At 35.0% G+C, this 21,837-nt stretch overlaps 1 protein-coding gene and 1 pseudogene across 2 annotated transcripts in view; one reads left to right on the plus strand and one right to left on the minus strand.

Moving 5' to 3' along the window:
• Positions 1 to 21,837, plus strand: part of COG5 (component of oligomeric golgi complex 5) — a 172,125-nt gene that overhangs the window by 82,248 nt on the left and 68,040 nt on the right. For both annotated transcript variants that reach the window (XM_006085383.3, XM_023751073.1), the window contains exons 8-11: positions 93 to 258; positions 10,562 to 10,674; positions 10,925 to 11,002; positions 19,478 to 19,559. In XM_006085383.3, coding sequence (XP_006085445.1) covers positions 93 to 258; positions 10,562 to 10,674; positions 10,925 to 11,002; positions 19,478 to 19,559 — 439 coding nt within the window. The remainder of the gene's footprint in view (positions 1 to 92; positions 259 to 10,561; positions 10,675 to 10,924; positions 11,003 to 19,477; positions 19,560 to 21,837) is intronic.
• Positions 13,842 to 14,450, minus strand: LOC102428236 (annotated as a pseudogene).

Raw genomic sequence — 21,837 nt, forward strand, 5'->3', positions numbered from 1 at the left:
GTACCTCTAAAAGTGGTATATTTATATATTTTCTGTTTGTTTTTCTATTTATATATCCATTTCCACTCTACCCACCCCCCACCTTTTAAAAGAATCCAACCCAAGTCGGAACAGCTCTTCAGGTTTTCCATAATCTTGGAACTTTGAAGAATACCATTACCAGTGTCGTGGATGGATATTGTGCCTCTATAGAAGAAAGTATCAATAATGCGTTAGACATCAAAGTTTTGACTCAGCCTTCCCAGTCAGCAGTGAGAGGTAAGGATTTGGTTTATATTTAACTTCTTTATTTATTTATAACCAAGAAGTCCTTTGAATAGTATATGAAATACTCAAGTTTCAAAGTAATTTAATGACTCATTTTTTAGTAGACAGAAAATGAGAGAAATTATGCTTCAGAATTTATTTATAACATTTTTGTGTAATCAGTTTTGAGTTAAACTGGCCAATTGGTATATTCAGAACTTCTAGATAAAAATCTATAAACTGTGACTTCATTTAGTTCAGAGGAAGCAGATGCAAGAACAAAAAAGGAACATATTTTTTTCTCTAAAATCCCTATTCTCACATGTACTTCTTATTGAGACAGAAAAATAGTTTTTTAAGGAAATGCCATCTCTACCTTAGCTTTTTGGGCTTTCCTTATGATAATTCTGGTATTCAGGAGCAATAATGGTGAAGATAGAAACTGAAAAACACACACACAACTTTTGGGAACATTACAACTAGAACAAAATCTAAAGAAAACTGGAGATAGGGAGACTCAAGGTGGAGAGGAGTAGCACTACATTGCCCCTGATAATGACATTCATCTATATAACACACTTCATAGATAGGAAAGACTACATGTTATGTGTACCTCTCACTGATCTAAGTAACCCCAATTCTGCATTTTTCTCCTTCTATTCCTTCTTCTCTCCTATTAATATGGATGAACTGTCTGCTCCTAGCAAAGACCAAGTACTCCACTTTTGTGTTAGATCCCATTATTCAAGGGCATTGCTTTAGTAGATCTCTTCTCTCTGCCACTTCATCAGTTTTTCCTTTTGTACATGTCTTTTCCATCACAGATAATCATGCTAGTGTATCTTCTGCTTAATGACCATCAAACAAATCTATCTTGACTCTGTTTCTTCAGCTTTACTACTCCATTTTATTTCCTCAGACTGCAGAAAAGTTCCCCAAAGTGGTGTCTATATGTACTCTCTCCAGATTTTCTTTTTCTATTGAAGAAGCTACTTAGAGTTGTCCTAAAGAATAACATGTAAAATTAATAACAGAGTTCTTGATACATGGCTAACAGTAAAAAATTGTTATTGGCAGCCATTATTATATTTGCTATAAACATAACCTCATAAATAATTACACTAGATACAAAGAGCTAAAAAAATTTTATATCATAAATGGGTTTTTGAAGGTTAGCACTAGCCTCTGAATAGATCTGTATTAAGACTATTTTAGGAGAGCTTTGAACAGAAATTGCCAAAGGAGATTTCACTCAGTTTTTCCCAGCAATTATTCTCAGAAAGGTTGATCTAATGTTTAAATTTTCAGGAGCAGTTTAATCTCAGTCCTTTTGTGTTGTAAAAAAATAAGGGGGAAAAATAAAAGCAGTTATTCACATGCTGTCAATCCTAATGTACGCCCTTTTGTTAAAAGAATAAAGAGTTTTAAACCCTTATTATCTTCTGTTAAAGAGTGAATACTGTGATTTAATGTAGAAACCTTAAGCATCAATTCTTTATATTTTTAAAAAGAATAATCACTTTTATTTTTAAAAATGTTACATTGGCAATATTAATGTTAATTCCCTGATCTTGTTTCTGATATTAATATTATGTAGTAGAATGTTCTTGGGCTTTGGAAATGCATTGCATTAAAGCATTGCATTCAAAGGTGTTGGGCATCATGTCAATATGTTATTCACAAATGATTCAGGGAAAACAACTTTCTTTTTACTATGTTTTCTAAATTTTCTATATGTTTTAAGATGGTTTTCAAAATTAAATATAACATTAATACAACTTAAGGGGAAAATGTTACCTGTGAGATATTTAGAAGTTTATAACTTAATACAAATAAGATAAACAACTCAAATGGAAAAACAGATAAAGACTATGAATAGGCAATTTAAAGAAGAACATATCTAATAGATGTGGTAGATGTAAAAAATGTTCAGTCTCTTTTTGGAGGATGAAATAATTATTGGGGAAATGCAAATTAAATAAGATACTATTTCTCAGTTGTGAGATTGGCAAAAACTAAGACAGAACTAAGTGTTGGATGAGATCACAAACTCTTGTACTCTTAATTGTAGGAGAATGAAATGGTTCAACCACTTTACTCAATTGTATCAAATTGATCTGTAAGGTTTAAAATGTCTATACCATATGATTTTATTATTTCTCTTAAAGATCATACCCTAGAGAAACTATGGTATATATGTATAAGAATTTATTTTTATTTTTTATCTTTATTTATTGATTTTAGAGAGAGAGGAAGGTGGGAGGGAGAGAGAGTGAGAGAGAAAAATATTGATTTGTTGTTCCACTTGTTTATGCATTCATTGGTTGATTCTTGTATGTGCCCTGACTGGGGATTGAACCTGCAACCTTGGTATATCAGGATGATGCTCTAACCAACTGAGCTACCCAGTCTGGGCCAAGAATTTTTATTACGCTATTGTGAATAACAGTAGTGAAACAGTGAAAACAACTTTCCTTCAATAGAAAAATAAATAAACTGGTTTATTTATTAAGTAGACTACTGTGTGATATTTAAGCTAATAAATTTCCAAATATAGATAATACTCAAAACCATTATGTAAAGAGCAAGTTACAGGAAGAGATATATAGTATGAAGATATTTCAAGCTTAAGAACATAATAGACTATGCTATCTATACATTGTTTTATATATGTAAATCTTATATAATAAAAGGCTAATATGCAAATCGACCAAATGGCGAAACCACCAGTTGCTATGACACGCCCTGACCACCAGGAGGCAGATGCTCAATGCAGGAGCTGCCCCCTGGTGATCAGTGTGATCCCACAGGGGGAGTGCTGCTTAGCCAGAAGCCCTGAGCCCGGCACAGCAGTGGTGGCGGGAGCCTCTCCCACCTCTGCGGCAGCGCTAAGCCGGCAGTCGGACACCCCTGAGGGCTCCCGGACACCCTTCGAGGGCTCCCGGACTGCAAGAGGGTGCAGGCTGGGTTGAGGGACCCCCTTCTCCCCTCCCCCCCCCAGTGCAGGAATATCATGCACCGGGCCTCTAGTATGTAGTAAAAGTATAAATATATGCTTTGTAATAATTCAAATTCAAAATAGCATTAGCTCTGGGGAGAGAGCAGGGAAAATGGGACCAAGAAGGGAGGGGTATACAGGGAATTTTATTTATTCATTCCTTTTTAATCCTTAACATTTTATTTTTTAAGACTTAATTTTTTTAGAGTAGTTTTAGGTCAGAGCAAAATTAAGAAGAAGGTAGCAGAGATTTCCCATATACCACAGTCTTTATAATAGTACATGCATAGCCTTCCCTGTTATCAACATCTCCCACTAGGATGGTCCATTTGTTACCAAGGATGAAATAATATTGACACATCAAAATTACCCAAACTCCATAGTTTACATTAGGGTACACTCATGGTAGTGTACATTCTATGAGTTTGGACAAATGTATAATGTCATATATCCATTATACTGGTAATGTCATAGAATATTTTCACTGCCCTAAGAAACCCTTTGTTCATCTCAACCACTCTAATCCCTGGTAACCACTGATCTTTTTATTGTTTCCATAGTTTTGCCTTTCCCAGAATGTCATATAGTTGAAATTATATAATATATAGTATACAGTCATTTCAGGTTGGCTTCTTCCACTTAGTAATATACATTTAAGATTCTTTCATGTCTAGTCATGGCTTGATAGCTCTTTTTTTTTTTGGTTTGTTTGTTTTTAGTGCTGATGAATATTTCATTGTAAGAAGGTACCAACATGTCCATCCACCTCTTGTTTGCTTCCAAGTTTTGGCTGCCTCCTGCATGCCCCCTACTGGGCATCGAGCCAGCAACTTGGGCATGTGCCCTGACCTGGAATTGAAATGGGACCTCTTGGTTCATTGTTTAATGCTCAACCATTGAGCCATGTGGGCTGAGCAGGGAAATTCTTAGTCATTGTTATATCAAATATTTCTTCTGTTCCTTTCTTTCTTCTTCTGGTATTTTACACCATTTGTAGTTGTCCCACTGTCCTTGGTTGTTTTGTTCTGTTTTTTTTTTTTTTTCCAGTGTTTATTCTCTTTCCTTTAGTTTTTGAGGATTTTATTGCTATATCCTCACCTCAAAGATTCTTTCCTCAGCTGTCTTTATTCTACCAATAAGCCCATCAAAGACATGCTTCATTTCTGTTACAGTGTATTTTATCTCTAGCATTTCTTAGCATTTTTTCTTAGCATTTTCATCTGCTTGCTTAAATTGCTCATCTGTTCTTGCATGCTGTCTACTTTGTTTGTTAGAGCCCTTAGCTTATTCATGCTTGGTCTGATAATTCCAACATCCCTGCCATGTCTGGTTCTGATGCTTGCTCTGTTTCTTCAGATTGTGTTTTTCGCCTTTTAAAATGCCTTGTAATTTTTTCTTGGTAAAAGGAATTGTTGTAAAGAGGCCTTTAACATGGTGGTAAGATATGTGGGGAGGGAAAGCATTCTATAGAGCTATTATTAGGCCCCATTCTTTTAGTGAGCCTATGACCTTTCTTCTGCGAACTTCACAAGAGCTTACATACATTATTTTCTCCTTTGGGTGGGCTGGAGTTGGATATTACGGTGGATATTACGGTTCCTCAGGTCAGTTAGTCTCTGGTAATATTCCGGCAGATAAGGCTTTGGTTAATTTGTTTCTCCTGAGAGCAGGCCTTGTTAAGGACAGAGTGCTCTGGCACATTTCAAAATGATTCTTTTTCCTTTCCTCCTCTGGAAGCATAAGGGGATTTTTCTCCACTATTTACTGTGGTAACCTACTCAGGCTCCTGAAGGTAAACCTCAATACTGTAGGGTCCCTCTGGAGTTTATAACTCTCAGAATTGTCCACACTGAGCCTCTAGCAATTCACCAACTACCATTCTGGTTTTCCTGCCATGGTACTGGTTCCCTCAGAGGTTTCTGCTAGGGAGGCTCTGCTTTGTAACGCAGCAACTCCCTGTATTTGCTTATAGGTCTTCCTGATTTGGGGGACAGTGGTTTGCCATATGTCTTCCCCTCTCTTATGGGTCCAAGAAGAGTTGTTGATTTTTCACTGAGTTCAGCTTTTTCTTTGTTGTTAAGACAGAGTGGTACTTCCAAGCTCCTTACATGTGGAACCAGAAATGGAATTGCCAATCAGAATTTTACGGCTCACATAGCTCACTTATTTTTTCTTTGATGTCTGAATGGTTCTTTCTTTACTTTTAATGTTCAGTCATTTTTTAGGATATATTTTGAGATTGAATGTTACATCTGTTTTTTCTGAGTTTGAATATTTTCTCTTTTATAGAAAAGCTTACCTCAGTTGTACATTTCATATTGTTTTTCTTTTTAGGAACTTTATGTACATAGCATAAATATTTTCCATTTTTAGTATCTTAATTATATTTTATATCTTTGTATTTTATTTAATTTTGTATGGTTTCCTCCTGCCTATTTCCCATGTCTGATTGTGTTTTCACCCTTGATCATTATTAATTTTTTTTCTAATGTGGTCTTAACCTTTGTTCTATATTCATACTGAGAATGTTTTCTCTAATTACTTTGAGACAGTGGAAAATAAAGTAACCCTTCCTGTTGTTTCCTTTGGAGGTGTTTTTTTTTTTTTTTTTTTTGTAACCTATGTTTATCATCACTTTTTCCTTTATTTATTTCCTCTGCCCTTCTCCACCCCAATATATGTGTTAGGTTTCATGTCGCTTTGTTTCTAATTACTGTTCATCCTTGGAAGGCACTGCTTGTTCCTTGAAGAATAGTATGGGAATGGTTGTAGGAAGAGACCTGGGACAGTCCATAACTTTGAATTAGGTTTGTTGTTTGGTATTAACCAGTAAAAATTTGAGGCTGTAAAACAAATTAAAAGTTTATTTGGGGTGTTAAAGGATTTTAAACCCAGAGATGCAGGTTTAGGTAGCAATCCAAACTGTGCTCTGGAGAGAACAAAGAAAGATGTTTATCCCTCTTTTAAAGACAACCATCACAAAATATAATTCATGCAAATGAAGGGTTGCTGGCTAGGTTAAAGGGAATTGATTAGTTTCAATATGCAAAAAGGGAGGCAAAAACTGCAAGGAAGGAAGTAAAATTCATATACAGCAGTGATTTTCTTTTTTTTTTTTTCGCTAAAAGTATTACAAAGGGTATTACATAAGTGTCCTTTTCCCCCCCCCCGCCCTTGACAAACCCCTGCCCTCCCTTACCCCCCAGTGTCTTATGTCCATTAGTTATGGTTATATGGATGCATACAAGTCCTTCGGTTGATCTCTTACTCCCCTCCTTCCTGTCCCCCAACCCTCCCTGGCCTTCCCACTGCAGTTTGACAATCAGTTTGAGGCAGCTCTGCCTCTGTATCTATTATTGTTCAAAAGTTTGTAATGGTCTTTATTATCCATGAATGAGTGAGATCATGTGGTATTTTTCCTTCATTGACTGGCTTGTTTCACTTAGCATAATGCTCTCCAGTTCCATCCATGCTGTTGCAAATGGTAAGAGTTCCTTCTTTTTTACAGCAGCATAGTATTCCATCGTGTAGATGTACCACAGTTTTCTGATTCATTCATCTACTGATGGGCACTTAGGCTGTTTCCAGATCTTAGCTATGGTGAATTGTGTACAGCAGTGATTTTCAACTTTTTCATCTCATAGCACACATAAACTAGTTACCAAAAATTCTGTGGCACACACAAAATATATTTTTTGCTGTTCTGACAAAAAACGGTATAATTTTGATTCGTTCACACCAGATGGCTGTTGTGTTGGCTGTCGTCATATTTTTATTGGACAATCTAAGGGAAATGAGGTCCACGGCCCTGACTAAATAGTGTGGTTATTGCACGTCTTAAAAATTCTCTCGGCACACCAGCATGCCTCTTGCTGCACACAGTTGAGAATCCCTGATATAAGGTCCTAGGGCAGTTGTTATTTCAGGATGTTTATGACTCCATCTTGAGCTGAGTTTAGCAAAATGTTTAGCAACTTACTAGCACAAGTACTAGTACTTTTTAAGTACTGAAGCACAAGATGTGCATAGGCCCCACTTCCTTAATAGCCTCCTGACTATTTTTTAAAATATATTTTTATTGATTTCAGAGAGGAAGGGAGAGGGAGAGATAGAAATATCAATGATGAGAATCATTGATCGACTGCTTCCTGCACACCTCACACTGGGGATCTAGCCCTCAACCCAGGCATATGCCCTGACCAGGAATCAAACCGTGACCTCCTGGTTCATAGGTTGACACTCAACCACTGAACCATGCCGGCCATTTTCCTGACTCTATTTTTAAAATTACTCTCTTAGCAATAATACATCAATTTTTATTTATTTCTACCTTGGTAATACTTCTTTTCTCAAATTTTTGTCTATTCTGGAACTTAGTGTGAATCCCAGTAAAGCCTTTAAGCAATTTTTGTATGGAAATCTCATATTCTCTGCTTTTCTTTCCTTTTTTTTATTTTTTATTTTTTTTATCCTCACTCAAGGATATTTTCCCCTTGATTTTTAGAGAGAGTGGAAGGGAGGGGTAGAGACAGTAAGAGAGAAACATCAATGTGAGAGAGACATATCGGTTGGTTGCCTCCCCTGCCCCCACGCCCCCACCCCCCCAATCAGGCCAGGGATCAAGCCTACAACTGAGGTATGTGCCCTTGACAGGAATTGAACCCAGTTCCCTTCAGTCTGCCAGCCGATGCTCTATCCACTGAGCCAAACTGGCTAGGGCTTCTTTCTTTTTTCACCTCATTTTACCTCTAATAGTCTCCCCAAGCTAGAGAGCTAATTATTATACAATGTCATTTTCATTTTATTATACTAATTTCTCTTTCAGCTTTTCCTTCTTTGCCACTCTGCAACATGAACACATTACTAACTTCTTCGCTAGACCATCCATGTCTATCCATCTCAACTCTAAGCAAAGAATCATTGGATTCAAAATTCTTACAGTTGATTTTAAGAACAATTTGTTCTTTGTTAATGGCCTCAGATGTCAGCTATCTGGTCCCTTGCTCATTGTGATTTACCTACAGCATTTGGGATACATGCTTCATAATCTCACGGTTGAAGTTTTAATTTGTTGTTGGTTTTTTGTTTTGTTTTTTAAGTTGACGTTTTGCTATACTTTGTGTTCTTATTTTCATTGTCTTTCAAGGGATGAGAGTAGGAAAATGATTTTATTCCACTATAACTGGAAATTACTCTTACGTGTTGTTTCTTTGAGAATTTCTCAGTTTCTCCTACCACTTTAATAAAACTTAGTTTATGACATTATTTATTTTGTTTCATGAGTCCTCCCAAGCTAACTAATAATGGCTTTTGTTTTTGTCTTAATTATTCTTTCTTCTTTTACATGGCTGTCTATGTTCATTGATTATTTCTATCATATTTATATCTTCAACGAGAAGTATTTAGCTTATGAGAATAAAAATCTTTAGGTACGAAGTTATAAGTAAGAAAAATAAAGTCTCTAGAAGTAATCAGGCCTGTGACTATGATCTTGTTTTTCTGTATCTGTTTCTCCAAAGTAAATATGAGCAGAAAATAGTATCTTCTTGTATTTCTGCTGGTATTTATTTTGAGAGTAATGAGTTGATGCATTCCATATTTCTTTATAATAAAACCAAGTTGTACATAGTCCTTGAATTTGATTAGTAGTTTTCATTTTCTTTTCTTTTTTTTTTAAATATATTTTATTGATTTTTTACAGAGAGGAAGGGAGAGAGATAGAGAGTTAGAAACATCGATCAGCTGCCTCCTGCACATCTCCCACTGGGGATGTGCCCGCAACCCAAGTACATGCCCTTGACCGGAATTGAACCTGGGACCTTTCAGTCCGTAGGCCGACGCTCCATCCACTGAGCCAAACCGGTTTCGGCTAGTAGTTTTCATTTTCACAAAGATACTATATAGCCTTTCCTCACTATTACAACTTTATATTCTATATAACATGAGACAGATTGTTTCAGTATTATCTCTCTATTCCTTTTATGTTTTTCCTTAATATTCTTTGCAAAACAGTGCAAATGATTTTAAAGATTAATTAGACCTAGATTTCAAACAGGAATTATGTTTTTAAGCAGTATCTCTTTTCTACATGTTTCTCTTTTTTATTACTTTTCAATGATCAGAGTAGATATTATCAAAGCATATCCTTACTAAAGGTACATGGTTTAAAAGATAAAGTAGCCTACAAACACAGCCTCTGTTTTGTTTTGTTTTTCCCTCCGTAAATGTAGGATAGACTAATCGCTGATGAGCTCTTGTTTTTTAAGCTTAGTTTGGATTGAAATTTATACTTTTCAATTGGAGACTAAAATTCCTTCTTTTTATGTTGAAACATTTTAAACCTGTACAAATAGTTGTGTGTGTAGTACATACAGTAACATTCTTAGATATCAATCTCAAGAAATTTAACAGATACATTAATATTATTTAATATGTAATTTATATTCAACATTTTTCAGTTGTTCTCAAAAATATTTTTATAACTATCTTCCCACCAACTTGAACCAATGAGGCATTATGCTTTTCTATTGGTTATCTTGTCTGTTTAACTCTCTTTTAATCAGAAACAACTTCACTGCCTTTTTTTGTCCTTTATGGTATTAACATGTTTGGAGAGCCCCACAATCTGGATTTGTCTGGATTTAACTGACTGTTTCTTCATGATTACATTTAGGGTAAACAAACTGGTAAGGTGGTGATGTGTATTCCCCATTACATCATATCAGGAAGCACCAAAATTATGTTAGTCTCTCTCATAATTGCTGATGCTAAATGAAATCACTTGGTTACTGTGGTGTATGCCAGATTGTTCCTTGCAGAAATACTCTTTTCATTGTAATTACTAAGTAATTGTGGCACATACTTTGAGTCCATGTGAATATCCTGTTTCCTGTAACATTTCTCCTGATGTTTTTGTATCCGATAATCTTTATCTCAATTAATTACTTTCCTAGTAGTTTCAAAATGGCATTTTTTTTTCTAATTCTGTCATTTCATCTGCATTTATTACCTGACACTCTTCTGTAAACAGCACTTCCCATCCTTTTAAGCATGATTTTTCACTATGAACTCATGAATTATTAATCAGTTTTCTTATAATCCATTATGATGAGTACTATTTTGTTTCTCTTATTTATGCATTCATTGGTTGATTCTTGTATGTGTCCTGACCACGGATTGAACCTGCAACCTTGACGTATCGGAATGACGCTCCAACCAGCTGAGCTACGTGGCCGTGTATGCTTTTTATAATAATATATAGTTGTTATAATTAGAAAATTTTATTTTTTTATATTTCTTTGTCACTCATATAAATAGGAGGACCCGGACGATCTACCATGCCAACTCCAGGAAACACTGCAGCTTTTCGTGCTTCCCTCTGGACCAATATGGAGAAACTTGTGGATCATATTTGTACTGTTTGTGGACAGGTAAGTATTTTTGAGAGTGAAAAGAACATTAATTATGGATTACCTCCTGGTTATTTCAAGTTCTGTGACCTTGGGAAGGTTTCTGTGAATCTCTGAGTATTCAAAATAACTACAGTAGCTAATTATCATATACGGAAAGGCTCTGCCAAATGCCACTTCCCTTCCCTTGCTTTTTCTGGTACCTACTCTGCATACTTGTTTCATTTGAAAATACCTAATTATATACATTTTCCTCTCTTCCCCTTTTTAGGTACAACATCTACAAAAAATATTAGCCAAGAAGAGAGATCCTGTTTCTCACATTTGTTTCATTGACGAAATAGTTAAGGTATGTTTAAATGAAAACATTTTTGTCTCTTTGTTGAAAACTGCAAAGAGATAACGAGTTAGTGTTATCTGTGTTTATATCTTACAGAGAGGCTACATGTCAAATAGCTATAGGAAAATAAGTATATTTCTTGACAACCACAAATTTTTATTTTGCAATATATGTTTAAACAGGTTTGTTTATTGAGTAGTTTCTAGAAGCAATATTCTTTAATTTTTGAAATGCATATAGTAATTTCCCTTTTTTATGTAAATAATTCATTGTAAATGTCCTTTAAATTTCCACTAAAGAATAAGATGAAACTTTTTGGTAAATAAGAGATTTAATTAGTGGTTATTATAGTGTCTTATAAAATCTCCACTAAAGATAGTAAGATCCATTCAATTGCTAATTTTTCATAAATAACACATTACTATATTCATTTTCCAAATTCTGAAATCACTCTCCTATCATCCACTGATCTGCTGGCTGGATGAGCAGTAAGAATTCTTTCTTGGCATGGGAAACCCTGACTACATTTTATTCATTCTTTTTGATACGTTTTTGATAATAATTAATAGAATAACTGATTATTCACCATTAAATATTAATACCTGGGGCTCCAAAGAAAAAAATTCTCTAAGGTTCCAGTGTCATGGTATATGTAGTTTCCTTCGTAGTTTAAAAGTTTAAATATTTTATGTATCATGTTGGGGATTTCCAAAACTACCTTCAAGTTTGGTGATGCATTAGGAGCATTCACAGCACTCAACATATAGTCATGCTCGTGGCTATGATTTATTATAGTGCAAGTATATGGAGTAAAATTAGCAAAGGGAAATGTGTATATGGTGAAGTCTGGAGGAAACCAGGTGCAAGCTTCCTAGAGTCCTCTCCCCTTAGAGTTACACAGGACACCCTTCATTTCTCTGCCAATGAATTGTGACATCAGACATGAAATGTCTTCCAGGGAAGCTCATTTTGAGCCTAGAAGACCAGGGTTTTCATCAGAGGTCAGGGCCTAGCACGTACCAAAACTCTAGATTTCCCAAAGGAAAGCAGGTGTTCAGCACATATTATTTGTACAAGCAGTTTATATGCAGTCAGCACTTCTATCAGAGAATCATGAGGATCCTCTCAAAATCCAAGATGCCAGGTAAGGACCAGTCTTGTAAGCAGGCATTTTTTAAAAAATACATATTTTATTGATTTTTTACAGAGAGGAAGGGAGAAGGGATAGAGAGTTAAAAACATCGATGAGAGAGAAGCATCGATCAGCTACCTCCTGCACACTCCCCACTGGATGTGCCCGCAACCAAGGTACATGCCCTTGACCGGAATCGAACCTGGGACCCTTGAGTTCGCAGGCCGATGCTCTATCCGCTGAGCCAAACCGGTTAGGGCTAAGCAGGCATTTTTAACTACAGCAGTCTCAGACCTACTCTGTTAACTTTTTTCTGCACATATACTATATACCTACTTAAATTATCCTGCTTCATATTTGGCTTTTAATTATGTGAAAGAAACAATAAGATGCTTTTGCCAATTGGTACATAGTTATTAGTTTTTTACATTTCCTAGTAGATGGGATAACTAATATCGGGTCTTCATTATTATAGGCAAGCAACTGCACATGTAGTGTTAATCATTTCTTCTTATTTTGGGCATCTTTCTACCCAAATTAATTTAGTCTTTAAATGGAGTGGCTTGTTTTCAAGCTTTTACTATCTAATCTTTTGTATATGTTTTGTTTCTTTTTAATAGTTTACTTAATATTCTGCTAACAACATTGGAACAATTATAATGAACCCATTATACCCAAGAGAGTCTAAAAAATAAAAAAGGAATAGTGCCATTTAAAGAGGCTTATGTTTGTGATGTTATTGCATTGAGCAAAGTTTCAACATTAAAAACTCATATCAGCCTGGCCAGAGTGGCTCAGTGGTTGAGTGTTGACCTGTAAACTAGGAGTCTTGGCCCAGGTTGCGGGCTCAATCCCATGTAGGATATGTAAGAGGCAGCCAATCAATGATTCTCTTTCATCATTGATGTTTCTCTCTCTCTCCCGCTCTCCCTTCCTCTCTGAAATTAATAAAAATATATATTTTAAAAAACTCGTATCACTTCCCATCAACATTCAGTTATTATAGTGAATGGGCATTGGCAGCTTATGTGGATCAGGTTTTAAATGCCTGTGTATTATTATCGATTAAAAAGGATTATTAGGGCCCTAACTGGTTTGACTCAGTGGATAGAACATCGGCCTGCAGACTCAAGGGTCCCAGGTTCGATTCCGGTCAAGGGCATATACCTTGGTTGTGGGCACATACCCAGTAGGGAGTGTGCGGGAGGCAGCTGATCGATGTTTCTCTCTCATCGATGTTTCTAACTCTCTATCCCTTCCCTTCCTCTCTGTAAAAAATCAATAAAATATATATTTTTAAAAAGGATTATTAGGAATAGGGATATATGATTTCATCTTGATATGTAGATATTAATTGTGCTATTAGGAACACATCAAGGTGTGAAGAGGGCATAAGTGGGTTGAGTATAAAATAGAACAACCAATTATATTGGAAATACTAAATCTTAGGAACATAGTTTAAATGTGGAACCTTTTCAAAGCTTTTCCTTAGTTAAGATAACTAATTTTGCTTCTGCTTAATTTAATAAATTCCCTGTAAATTTATAAAATTAGCTTATTATTTTCAGTTCATACTATAGTTTGAAAAGACACATTCATACCTATTAATCAGATTAATTATTTACGGCATTTAAGTGTGTAATATACTTTTTTCCTCTTCTATCTTTTATGTTCTTTCTTTTCACCGAGAACAATATTTTATTTAGTCATTTTTATTTACAAATGAAACTCTGGGAATTTAAAATTAACACACTTGCCCGTGAGCTTCTTATAGACACCAGAAAAGGTTTCAACCTTGTATTCCACGTTGTTCTGCTGAGCTTTATCCAAATGAACCTTTATGAGCCAGCTGCCATCCAGTTTCATGTGGATTTTCTCACCCACAATTTCTCTTGGGTAAACCAAGACCCCAGGATGGTATTGTGCACGGCTGTTAGGGTCCGGTTCCTGGGACTCTTTTGCTTATTCTTTGTCCGGCTTTGTTGAGTTGACTTAGGCAGAATGATAAAGACAATGTGCTTCCCACTTAACGTCTCCAACTTACATACCAGCTGAACTTGTGTTTTCTGGAAAGACTTCAGTTGAGGAACTTACTAGAACAAAGATTATCATAGCTTTCCAACAGCCACCAATTTCAGTTTCCTTGGTCGTTGTTACTGGTTCAGTTCAGCTCCATTAGCTGGGCCTTGAAGTCTGAGTTCATCTCCAGCCCCAGCAGAGCCTGGGAGATGCTGGACTCGAACTCATCTGGCTTCTCACCATTGGGCTTCACGATTTTGGCACTCAAACTGAACATGGCCTTCTCCTTGGTGAACGCCCACCTGAGACAAGCTCTATACTGTATTTTCTATAGTTTACTTGAATGAGTAATTTCATTTTAAATTGGAATTTTAGACTTTATTTTTTACATATCAAAAGTCTAATATTAGTATCTTTTAAAACAAGTTGAGTTACAGTATTACTATATAATCATCAATATTATTTAACATTTTGTTTGAAAGTGAATGAAGCAAATTATTGACAAATTATTCAGGATCCACATAGTCAAAAACAGGTTTTAGAGTCTCATCTATGGAATTAAGCCAGTTTAGCTGTATGTGGGAGTGTAGATATGATACTTTCATTTTCTAAGCCAGCAATTTTTATCATTGAACAGAATCTTGTAATCATGTGTGTAGGATGTATTAGGCTAAATTTGGGATGTGTTCAGCATGTTGAGTAGCTATAGTACTAATGAGAATTTTAACTATGAAAACTAATGTGTGTTTTTTCTTTTTTAGACATAGCAAATGATTTCATTATAGCATTCGAGACTGAGCAAAATTTTAGGGCACCCAAATGTGAAATCTTTTTAATTTTATGAGAAAAAAACAATTTACCTGTGCCATCTCAATTTGATTTAAAAAATCAAGTAGCACCTTAGCCAGTTTGGCTCAGTGGATAGAGTGTCAGCCTGGGGACTGACTGGTCCCGGGTTCAATTCTGGTAAAGGGCACGTGCCGGGGTGGCAGGCTCAATCCCCAGAAGGGGGCATACAGGAGGCAGCCGATCTATGATTCTCTCTCATCATTGATGTTTCTATCTCTCCCTCTCCCTTCCTCTCTGAAATAAAAATATACATATAAATATATTTTAAAAAATCAAGTAGCAATAGTCAGTTAAGTATTTAAGTCAGATATTATCTACAGAGATTCTTTATCTGCAAAGGTTAGATTTATGCTTTTACTTGTATAGGAACCAGATATTCTTAAGGGCCCTCTCACTATGGTATGCACAAATTCTATTGATGGAATTGTATTTTTTTAAAAATTTAACATATAACATTCTTCTCCCCCTTTTTTGTTTTTATAGAAAAGGTTTATATTGATGGAATTGTATTTTTTAAAAAATTGAACATTTAACATTCTTGGTATGCACAAATTCTAGATAAATTAGAAAAGCATCATTTTGAATGTACTGTTGGGCCTGCAAAAAGTAAGAGAATCTCTGAGGGGCATATATACATATATACATATACATATACATATACATATACATATACATATACATATACATATACATATACATAAACAGGTAAAGTGGTTGAAATTTTAGTGGAGATTTGTGAGGTATGTCATTACAAAACCTGGTAGCCCCAGGATCAAATGTTCATGTCAATGATAGGATCAGTCCAGTAGGTCTCTGGGGCTCTGAAAACATAGAAGAATGCCCTGGCTGGTGTGGCTTGGTCGATTGGAGCGTCATCTAGCACACCAGAAGGTTGCAGGTTTGATTCTTGGTAAGGGCATATACCGAGATTGTGGGTTTGATCCTGGTGGGGGCACATATGAGAGGCAACAGATCAATGTTTCTCTCTCACCTTGATGTATCTCTCTTTCTCTTTCTCTGTCTCTCTCTCTACCTTCCTCCCTACATCTCCCCCCCCCCCCCAAATCAGTAAACACATCCTCAGGTGAGGATAAACAAACAAACAAATAAATATAAGGAGATAGAAGAATAAACCAGATAGTCTTGCACAAAAGCTGATACCTGTGACAATGGCTAACATGGTCCTCAGTAACAGTATTTCACTTTCACAAGAAACAAACGCAGATCATCTGTGGAGGGAAGCATTTCTAGTTTAGCCATCAGGATTCTCCATGTATTAAGGTCAGCCAGATATGAGCTCACAGTAAAAAATCACCTAGCCCTATAAATAAAGTAGAAGTATGACTGAGAGTCAGAAGGAAAAATAAAGACAATGCAAGACAGATTTTAGATTCCTAAAGAACTTTTATAGTATGGACTTTAGAGTTTAGAATGATCTGCTGAAAACTTAAAATATTTCTACCTGATATATTTTAGAAATAAAAAAATGGAATAAAAATGAGACACAAAGTATTATTTCAAAAGACCATTTAGATAAAAAAGGAACCAAATAGAACATTTAGAAATTAAAAATGAAATTATTAAAATAAAAAATTTAGCAGATGTCTTAAACAGATATTACATAAAGCCAGAGAATGAATTAGCAGCCTAGCAGATAGAATTTATTAAATTATCCAGAAAATAGCATAAAGACATGGGTATGGAAAATATGAGAGAGTAAAATTTGTGGAGGATTAATTGCTGTTTTAGTATAAAACTAATTGGAAAAGGAAAGCCAACAAACAAAAAAAGAAAACCATATCATCTCAATATATGCAGAAAAAGCACTTGATAAAATCTTTCATTCCTGATAAGAACTTTTAGCAAACTAGGAATAGAAAGGAGCTTTCTCAACCTGCTAAAAGGCATTTATGAACAATGAAATGGTAAAATCATGCATAATGGAGAAGACTGAGTGCTTTGCCCTAAAATAATATTGGAAGCCCCATATTTAATTATATCACCCAGAGATAGCATTTTTAAATTCACATTTGGAGATAGGTCTTCAAAAAAGTAAATTAAAATGGGGTCATTAGGGTGGACCTTAATCCAATATGACTGGGACCTTAATCTGTATGACTTCTTAATACGTACAAGAAGAGGAAACCTGAAACATACAGAAGGAAGAAAATTTGAATACAGAGGGAGTAGACGGTTAAGGACACTTTTATACAAGGCTTTGGATGGAAATAAATATATCCATTTATTTCTTCTCTGGATTAGTGCCTAGGAGTCTATTGCTTAGTCATATGGTGCGTGAATATTTAACTTTTTAAGAAACTGTCAAACGGTCTTCCAAAATGTTTGAACAATTTTACATTTCCCATCAGCAGTATATAAGAGTTACAGTTGCTCTATATCCTCACCAACACCAGCACTTGGTATGGTGAGTTCTTTTAAATTGGGTTTATTTCATATCTATCTGTGAAGTGTCTATTCAAATTTTTAGCCTATTTTTAAAACTCGGTTATCTGTTTTCTTTATGAGTTTTGAGAGTTTTTTAGACGTAAGCCCTTTATTAGATATGTGATTTGCAAATATTTTTGCCAGTCTAGGCCTTGTCTTATATTCTCTTATTGGAGTATTTTAGAAAGCAGAAATTTTTAATTTTTAGTAAGTCCTATATATCAAAATTTTTTTCTTTTATGAAAAGAGCTTTTGGTGTTGCATCTATGAAATCTTTGCTTATTCCATGATCACAAAGTTTTATTGTTTTCTTCTATAAGTCTTAGGATTTCAGGCTTAACATTTGGGTATTCAAATGGTTCAGCACTACTTATTAAAAAGACTATTATGTCACCACTGAATATATGCCTGAGTATATTTTTGGGCTCTATTCTGTACCAACGATATAAGTCTTTAACTTTTTGCTAACCCCACACTTCCTTAAATACTGTAGTTTTATAAAAAGTCTTGTAATCGGATATTGTTAGCTCTCTAGTTTTGCTTTTCTTTTTCAAAGTTGTGTTGGGCTTCCCAGGTTCTTTGTATTTCTATTTGACTTTTGGAATCAGCCTGTCAATTTCTCCAAAACACCTATTGAGATTATAGATCAATTTGGGAAGAATGGACATCTTAACAATAGTGAATCTATCTACCCACAAGTAAGATAGATACCTCTACTTATTTAGATCTTCTTTACTTTCTCTCAATAAGATAGTTTTCAGATGTTGTTCATCTTTTAACAGATTTATTCGTATTTCTTATTCTTTGATGTTACTGTATATGGACTTATTAAATTTCAATTCTCAATTACACATTACTAATTATATGTAAAAGTACAACAGATTTTTGTATATTGATCTTGTATTCTGTAATCTTGTAAAATATCACTTACTAGTTCAGGTCACTTTCTTGTAGATTCCATCAAATTATTTACATAGATGATCAATTCATCTATAAATAAAGACCATTTTCCCTTTCCAAACTGAAGTCTTTTTCTTATTTGTTGTACTAGGTGGAAGCCATTTTCTTGTTCATTGAATATTAATAGAATTAATGAGAGCCGAAAGAAATCATTGTTTTCTCCCTAATTTTGGGGGTGAAGCACTCCATCTTCTCCATTATGCATGATTTTATAATTTCATTGTTCATAAATGCCTTTTGGCAGGTTGAGAAAGCTCCTTTCTATTCCTAGTTTGCTGAAAGTTTTTATCAGGAATGGATGTTGGATTTTTTTAAAAAGTACTTGGTAAAATTTCTGGAAGTGTGATTCTGTTTTAACAATCTCAAAGTACTTTGTCTTGATTTAACAAATGAAATTTGAACTAATATTATCTCTTTTTAATAGTTACTTTCTAAAATATGTACCCCAAGTTGAATGAAAAAATATTGTGCTCAGCTAAGTAGTAGTCATTCCAGTCTTAAAGCAAACAAAACAAAACTGTATCTGTGTTTCAGGCCGTTCTCTTTTATAATTGGCGGATTATATCCGATGGTTCTTCTTAGTCTGAGCATGCTTTGTCCATCATTTTGTTATGGTCACAGAAGTTCCTTTTTTATTTCAGAAGGTGATGATAATAATTGTGATAATTAACATTCATTGAGGGTTTATTATATGTCAGGAACTGTCCCAAGACTTAACTTTTACAGCCTTCTTAAATCTTCATAATTCTGCAGTGAAAATAAATAAAGAGGAAAAAAAGGACAAACAATAACAACAACAAAAAATCCTGCAATGCAGGTACTGTTATCATCTCCATTTTACAGATGGAAAGAGTAAGCAACTTGCCCAAACTCACACATCTAGTAAGTAGAGCAGGAGGATGATTGTTTACCTGAACTTGAGATATGATCTATATTCCACTTTGTTACTTAATAATTCCATTGTTTGGTAGTTGCCTTAGAAATTTTCATTTCAATACATTGAAATACATTTTCACATTACATCTTATCCATTATAGTTTTTTAAAATTAATGAATAAATCTCTTTTTTGGGGTCACAGGATGGACAGTCTGAAATTTTATACACATTTTGGAATTCAGTTACTCAAGCACTTTACTCTCAATTTCAAGTGGCAACAAATTGTAAGTATACTATTTATTTTGCAAATTCACTTCTTTTTTTCCTTTTTATTGAATTTATTGGGGTGATATTGGTTAACAAAATTATACAGGTTTCAGGTACACAATTCCACAATGTAAATTCATTTTAAAATTGTTTAGTTACTTTAAAATTTAATGTCAAGAAGTTTTCCTCTATTGGTTTATAAAACATATTGTCATTTCTTAAGTTAGCCATATATTCAGTTTTATAAGCAGCAGATAACTTTTTTTTTTTACATTTTTAATATTTATTACTTGGAATAAAATTCTTCAAAGAATAAGTTAATTCTCCATAATTCAAACATAGAGGAATTCTGTCTTAATTTTTCCTATGTGTAAAGGGTATAAAGAAATTGATGTTGAAGAATTTAGTTAATGCTTATAGAATTATTTTCCTAACTAAAAAATATTAAAATATTTTCCTTATTGTTGAAAAAACACACAGTCATTTAGCCCTGGCTGCTATGCTCAGTGGTTGGAGCATTGGCTTGTGCAATGAAGGATCTTGGGTTCAATTCCAAATCAAGGAATCTCTCTCTCCCTCTCCCTTCCTCTCTGAAATCAATAAAAATATATTTTAAAAAAGGGGGAGGCAGCACCTGGGTTGCAGGTTCTATTCCAGCCTTGGTTGCAGTGCCTGCAGGGAAGCAACCAATTGATGTGTTTCTCTTATATCAGTGTTTCTCTTTCTCTCCTCTCTCCCTCCCTCCCCTTCACTCTCTCTAAGAACCAATAGAAAAAGTATCCTTGGGTGAGGATTAACAAAACAAAAAAAAAAGCAAAAGATTGAAGGAATGAACTGATGAAATACCTGTATCATGAATTAAAAGTTGCTCATCCAAATGTGATCCACAAAACTCTCTTTATTTGCTTTTGCCATGAAATAATTGTGCAGGGTAGTTCTAAACAATGAAATATACAAGCTAGCTAATACCTTATGAATGTTATTGCCTAATTACTGAATGTAAGAATATTGAATGAACCTAGGCTTTTTAAAGTGTTTTGAGAGTTTGTGTGTAGTTAAATTTTTATTCACAAACTTTGACTGAAAGTACCTAGTACAGAAAAATATAGGGTGTCCCCTAAAAACTTATACACACTTTTCACCCATTATGAATTACAATGGGTTAAATCAGAAAAAAAAGAAAAAAAACATTAATTGAGCTATCAGCTGTTAGTGTATATACATTTTGGGGGGACACCCTGTATTACCTAGTCACTGGCAACACAAGGTTGAATAAATCTCACTACCCACCTCCCTACTTCTATTTCTAGGGAAATATGCAACAAGGCTGTATCCATACAAGAGGTCTCCATTAATGTGTGGCCAAACAAAACTTAAGCAGAGAATTTATTTAGTGCAGATTTATTTCATTTACTTCTATAATCACACTACTCAGAGATACTTTACTACTAGTACATCTCCCTGCATTAGGTATCTGTTTTGGTCAGCTTCTTCTGAGATAATAATTCAATACAGTAAAAGTCACCAATTTTAAGCAGAAAATTCTATGAGTTTTGACACCTGTTTATATCCTTATTACCTCCATCACAATTGAGATATAGAACATTTTCATCACTTCTGAAATTTTTCTCATGTACTTTTGTAGTTAATCTCCTCCCACCTTTTAGCTTCTGGCATATAAGTTAGTTTTTCCTAGATTTTCATTAAACTGGAATCATGCAGTGTGCATTCTTTTATATCAGTACTAGAGGCCCGGTGCACGGCATTCATGCACTGCGGGGTGGGGGAGGGGGTTCCTCAGCCCGGCTGGCACCCTCTCTTAGTCCAGGAGCCCTTGAGGGATGTCCTCCTGCCGGCTTAGGCCTGCTCCCTGCCAGGGGTTCTTAGCACTGCCATCGAGGTGGGAAAGGCTCCAGCCACTGCAGCTGCACTTGCCGGCCATGAGCCTGGCTTCTGGCTGAGCGGCGCTTCCCCTGTGGGAGCGCACTGACCACCAGGAAGCAGCTCCTGCATTGAGCGTCTGCCCCATGGTGGTCAGTGCGCATCATAGCAACTGGTCTTTCCGCTGTTCAGTCAATTTGCATATTAGGGTTTTATTATATTGGATAATTATTTTAAGATGCATCCATGTTGTAGCATATATCAGTAGTGCATTTCCTTTTTATTGCTGATTTGTATTCCATTGTATAGATATAAACTACAATTTATCCATTCTTCAGTTGAAGAACAATTGGGTTGCTACAGTTTTGGGTTATTATGAGTAAAGCTAACTACAGTCATTTACTGACACATCTT

The sequence above is a fragment of the Myotis lucifugus genome, unplaced genomic scaffold (genome assembly GCF_000147115.1).
Source record: "Myotis lucifugus unplaced genomic scaffold, Myoluc2.0 scaffold_18, whole genome shotgun sequence".
Taxonomy (NCBI): Eukaryota; Metazoa; Chordata; class Mammalia; order Chiroptera; family Vespertilionidae; genus Myotis; species Myotis lucifugus.